General features: G+C 42.3%; 1 protein-coding gene across 3 annotated transcripts; it reads left to right on the top strand.

The window, feature by feature from the left end:
• Nucleotides 1-612: 612 nt before the first annotated feature.
• LOC311009254 (RNA-binding protein 4.1-like) lies at nt 613-4932 on the top strand. 3 transcript variants are annotated; one of them, XM_084003306.1, is made up of 5 exons: nt 613-715; nt 1650-1674; nt 1968-2397; nt 2703-3436; nt 3669-4932. In XM_084003306.1, the coding sequence occupies exons 3-4, from the start codon at nt 1986-1988 to the stop codon at nt 3419-3421; spliced, it is 1131 nt and encodes a 376-aa protein (XP_083859432.1). In that variant the 5' UTR covers nt 613-715; nt 1650-1674; nt 1968-1985; the 3' UTR covers nt 3422-3436; nt 3669-4932. The 3 variants fall into 3 exon arrangements, with proteins under 3 accessions (XP_083859432.1, XP_083859430.1, XP_083859431.1); XM_084003304.1 differs by having other exon boundaries at nt 3635-4932; XM_084003305.1 differs by having other exon boundaries at nt 3554-4932.
• The last annotated feature ends 660 nt before the right edge of the window (nt 4933-5592 follow it).

Raw genomic sequence — 5592 nt, 5'->3', positions numbered from 1 at the left:
TTTGAAGCTGAAGCGGATGTTTTATTGTCATTACAAAGATGCACTTGTAGCCTTAACAGAGGTCTAGTCAGATGTCAGAATACAGTGATAACAGTTTATGTCTGGGGGAACTCATACTGACACTCCTTGAAAAAGTTATGGTAGATGTGATATCAAATAAATCAGAATTAAATGTATTTTCTATTTCTGAACAGGGTAAATAAGAAAGCAACTCATGATGATGTGAATGATGTATATGATTTTAATTACACCTTAGCATATATTTAGACTTGTTCAACAAAAGATATAACATAAAGTATACAGTAGGTCAAAATACAAGGTATAATCAGTTCTACTTTTATAAAATTACTTTCTTCTTGCGTACATGGCTGCAGGTGTGTGTTTAGTCTGATCTGTTACCATTAAAATGTCTGTTATCTATACATTAAGATATAAATAAAAATTAATAGTATTATTAGCCAATCACTTTGCAATTGATTGGAGCAACCTCCTAAACCACAGACTGTGATGATAACTCAGTGTTCAAAGATATAGGAAAATGTATAGTAGTATAGTACATGTAGTATTTATGCTCGTAGCATTGCAGTACATACTTCCATCCGGTAGGTGGCGGTAATGACGCAGCGTTGGAGTAGAGGAAACGGTAGCAGCATCACGGGTGCAGCCGCCATTTCACTTTTCATTCATTGGTGTCGAGGCCTACGCCGTTTAATCGGTGAGTTCGAGCTTGTTCGGTTAAAACAAGTAGCGTGATATTTTTGAGGTAGTTAGTGATGCTTAACTGTCCTCGTAGCGTTGTTGTAGACGTTCTCCGAGAGGACGCGGGCCCAGTGGCAGGCGTACGTTTGCTAGAAAGGCGTTGGCTTGCTAACATGTTAGCTTCCTGGATTCATACGCCTTCATTTTCCAAACATCAGAACGCCATTACACTGAAATACGGACGCACTGGGCACGAAACACCATCACTACTGTCACCTCACGTTATCGTCTAAGCAATGGGCGAGCTGGTCAGACTGTAATGTTGGGCTCGCGCAGACTAACGCTAATTACGCTAGTCTTAGCTAGCTAGCACGTACGACGTATTCGCTGACGTTAGGTGTATGAGACATATTTACCCATGCACGTCAAACGTCATAAAAACAGTTGACGTGAACTGCAAACCGACGTGCAGTGTTGCTTTAGTGCTGACTAATGTTGTAGAGGAAATGTTAAACTCGTAAGTTGACGTGCGGACTTGCAGAGCTAGTTGACAGTTGCTAGGTGTGTCGGACGCTAACATTACACCCCGCCGTGCAGAAGCACGACAGGTACACACTCTTGACCCGCATTTGACCCTGATATATACAACCGTTTCCCTTGCTTTGCAAGCTATTTATCTCCTCTTTATTTTGTTTATGCGTGTATAAATAAGTGTCACATTATTAGAGTTCATTCTGTGCAGAGTTTGTGTCCATAATACCGTGAAACATTAATAGAAATAACGTTATACCTAGTCAGGATAAAGTTATTTTGGCCTAGATCCCAATCAGTCCTTCAATACTTGATATCTGCCGATGCTCACTGATCAAATACTTATATTCATCTAAGTTGAATAAATATGTATCTGACACACTGGACTAACTGCTAACTTGGCATATCACTTCTTTCAGGGGCTACTAGATCCAAATACTGAGGGTAAGTTGATCTCCCTATACTTCTATTGTATGAATGATCAGGATGTTAAAATAAGAGACTGAGACTCCTAAAATGTACGAGACACGTCTTCTATAGTCTGTTCAGACATCAATAAATCAATAGTTTGTCGACCCTTTTTTCTAGAAAATAATTCTTCACATTCATGTCCTTTAATTTTATGTCATGTGGTGAGCAAGATGGGCAACAGGCTACTGCCGTTTTGTTTTGATGCTTTATATGGTTGTTTAGTCATGCATTTACAGTATTTGACACCTTTTTTCTAAATCTTCTAGGATACACAGAACTTCATTATGGTGAAAATCTTCATTGGCAACCTTGCCAGCAACACTGCACCCGAGGAGCTGCGCATGCTCTTCGAGAAGTACGGAAAAGTCACAGAATGTGACATCGTCAAAAACTATGGATTTGTTCACATGAGCGACATGTCTGAAGCGGAGGAGGCCATCCGGAACCTCCACCAGCACCAGCTGAATGGCTGGCCCATTAATGTCGAGATCAGCAAAGGGAGGCCCAAGTCCACCACCAAACTGCATGTCAGCAACCTTGGCGAAGGGACCTCCACTGATGTTCTGCGCGCCAAGTTTCAAGAGTTTGGCACGGTGGTGGAGTGTGACATAGTGAAGGACTACGCCTTCATTCACATGGAGAGAATGGAGGATGCCATGGATGCCATCAGTAAGCTGGACAACACAGCCTACAAAGGTGAACTCTTTGGCAGGGCAGAGCTTGATGCTGTCTTTAGATGCAAATTTGGATTCTGTTCATTCCCTGTAGAGCTCTCATGACCAGTAAGATCCACCGCAATCGCTTCTAAGCTTGCCAGTGTCTCTTGTAAAACCAAAGACGGTGTGATTGGTGAACGGGCACCAATCTCCTGTAGCTGGCGCGGTTCATGTCTTTGCTCAGTGATTATCGGTCAATTGCATTAAGCGTGTTTTATAGTCGGTAAGAGCCTTGTTCGTGTCCGAACCCCACGGTCTCATGCGTGTCTTCTCTCTCCTCACAAGGCAAGCTGATGAGCGTACAGCTGTCCACCAGTCGGCTACGCACCGCCCCAGGAATGGGAGAACATACCGGCTGCTATGTCTGCGGAAAACATGGTCACTGGTCGAAAGATTGTCCTGTCGGTCGGAACGGTAGCCACGGTGACGGAGGTCGCAGCGGCCGGGCCCACCCACGCGGTCCACCCGGTTATGGCAGTGGCGGCTACGACATGGCACCTCCAGGAGCTGATTACATGGGGGGCTCTGCGTATAGTCGGGCTAGTTACGTAGGTGGGATGCCGCCTCCCCCTCGTCGGCTTAGCGCTGAGCAGGGGGATAGGTACGCCAGCAGAGCAGCTAGCTCCTACGCTGAGAGGTCATCAGCTTATGACCGTGACCGTCTCTATAGCAGTGTTGACTATTATGAGAAGTACAGAGCTAACCCTTATGGCGCAAGCTATTTTGAGGATCGTCGTATGTCCTATCTTCCTCCTCCCCCACCTCCCCCCTCCTCCCTCTCAAAGTTCTCATCCAGCGTAGATCCATATGACCGTCGGTCACTGCCTCCATCTTCATCCGCCGCAGCCGCGTACTATGCGCGAGACCGCAGCCCGATCAGACGAGTACCGGCCGCCTCGACAGGCTACGAGCGAACACAGCCGTCACCGGATTCCGGCTCCAGGAACGCCTACGCCGCTCCACGACCCAAGGATCAATATGCGCCACACTATACGCCTTACTAAAGCCACGGTGCCAAGGTGAGCAACATAGTAAACAGTGTGTGACAGTTTATTAGAACATTTGGACATTTTACTGTAGAACGATACTGGTGAGTCGGATCTCGCAATCCATTTTAATTGGGATTTTTTTTTAAGGTAGTGAGTCCTTTGACAGTGTGCTGCGGATAATGGGGGATTGAGCCCTGTTTTTGAAAAGGGTATTTGCTCTCTTTCCAGGTTTGTGACTCTGGTCTCTGTTTGTGAACCACAGGACTTTTCCTTTGCCGTCATTTCTTCAAGCTTCGTGATTCCATCAGTCTGCGTGAGGTGCACAAATTTGAGAAGTTGTGTTGGCATCTCCCAGGCACCTGAGATGCCAGTTGCCTGCAGATGAATTGTCCTTTCAGTCACATTCACATAACCTGTTTCAATAAGAATGATTAGCAAACAGCACTGTTTGACATTCATGATGTATAAAACAATAATTTGCTCTGCAGGTTTTCAGCTCAGTTTTTAGCCATGTCTTTTTTTTTTCTTTTTTTTTTCTTATCGGTGTTTCTTCCTCGCATGAAGAAAGTTGTTAAATTCAGCTAATGTAAATTGTTTGGCTTCTGTTTGTCATTTAGAATATGTGTTATTGTTTCAATATATGAAAATGTATCTTCCTTTTTTGAATGGAATGAGGGTTAATGCGTGCTGCATCAGTTGCTTGTTGTGCAGAAGAATCTTTTCTCGTTCCCAAACACATATGGGACGTGAACTGATCAGTGATGTGGATAAATATACTTTTTTTTTTTTTTTTTTTTAAATGATCATCATTGGTGTCTTCCGGTGTGTCTTGTTATGGCTAAACCCAGATGGCCGTTTTTGAAATGTCGCAAAAAAAGAATATGCCGTGTTTACATCAACCAGTTTGAAGCAAAGAAACTTGGCCAGTTTTGTCAGAATAGGCTACGTCAGGAAACAAAACAAGTCATCGTGCCCATCTGACCTCCCTACGAGAGAAAAATAGAGGGAGGTCTTTTTTCATGCAACTGACCTGTCTGAGGACAGAATCACACTTAGTATTTATGCTTGGACAAAAAATCTCAAACATTCCAGCCTCATTACAATTCTAATTTGAATATGTGTCTAAAAGATATCAAATCAATGCTTGTTTTTTTTCCCCCACATGAATTGTCTGCTGATCTGGAGATGAAGTTAAAAAACCATTGCGTGATAGAATAGAAGAGTGTCGACTGACATGCTCGGTTCAACTAAGTAACAGCTTGATTAGGTTTTCTTTCCACCGGTAAGGTCGCACACTTAACGAACAGAAATGAACCCTTCGTCTCTTGAGTTTGAGTGCGGGACGGATGTTCATACTGTCCACACGACGCAGCATAAATGAGGCAGGACTCGGGTCATAGAAGTCATGAGGCGCTTGTGTTTTCTTGAAGGTGCCTTTGTTTGTTTTGCATATAGGTGGGTTTGAAGTTTGTATGTTTTCATACTAGCTGTAAAAGTTCCAGCATACATTAAAAATTTCAAATTAATATGATTTTTTTTTTTTTAAATAAAGCCAAACTTAATTTGGTGACAGTTTTTCAGTTCTTGAAACTCCATTTGGTGGTGGTGTGGGTGTGAGTCGAGGTCATGGTTTATCTATAAATCATAAAATTGTGCTGGATTTTCAAAGAGTAAATATTTGCAGATGGAGACATTTGCACCAACAAAATAATGCTGTATTCTATTCTTTTATTTAATGTGTCTTCAGGTGATAGCAAACATCAAATTGAAATATGTGTATTCATTAAGATCAAGCAGGTCTGAAATATTTAGGTTGAAAATGAGGCATCCAAGAGTAGAAATGGTGTCGTGTTTGTAACACAAATTTGAGAACCGTTGGTCTAGCTCAACGGTAACCAGCCTTGCATTGGTGACCCCTCCAATGGTTCAAAAGGAATGTTTTGGTACAAGAAAGTAAAAATAAAAATGTTTTCATAGTGTATTTTATCAGGTAATTTCGTTAGAAAATACAGTTTATTTTTTATATTTTTGTCTTGGCAAAATGTAAATACCTGAAATGCGTATATTAAATAATATGCTTCAACAATGGGATTCCTGGTAGAGTGCTAGATCTAAAATCCAACGAGGATTAAGTATTGAACATCAATATTTCCCTTTTTCTGCTTTCTGCGCCATAAATTGTATAT

This window comes from Eutrigla gurnardus (genome assembly GCF_963514095.1).
Source record: "Eutrigla gurnardus genome assembly, chromosome: 23".
Lineage (NCBI taxonomy): Eukaryota > Metazoa > Chordata > Actinopteri > Perciformes > Triglidae > Eutrigla > Eutrigla gurnardus.
This window is presented reverse-complemented; position numbering and strand designations above follow the sequence as displayed.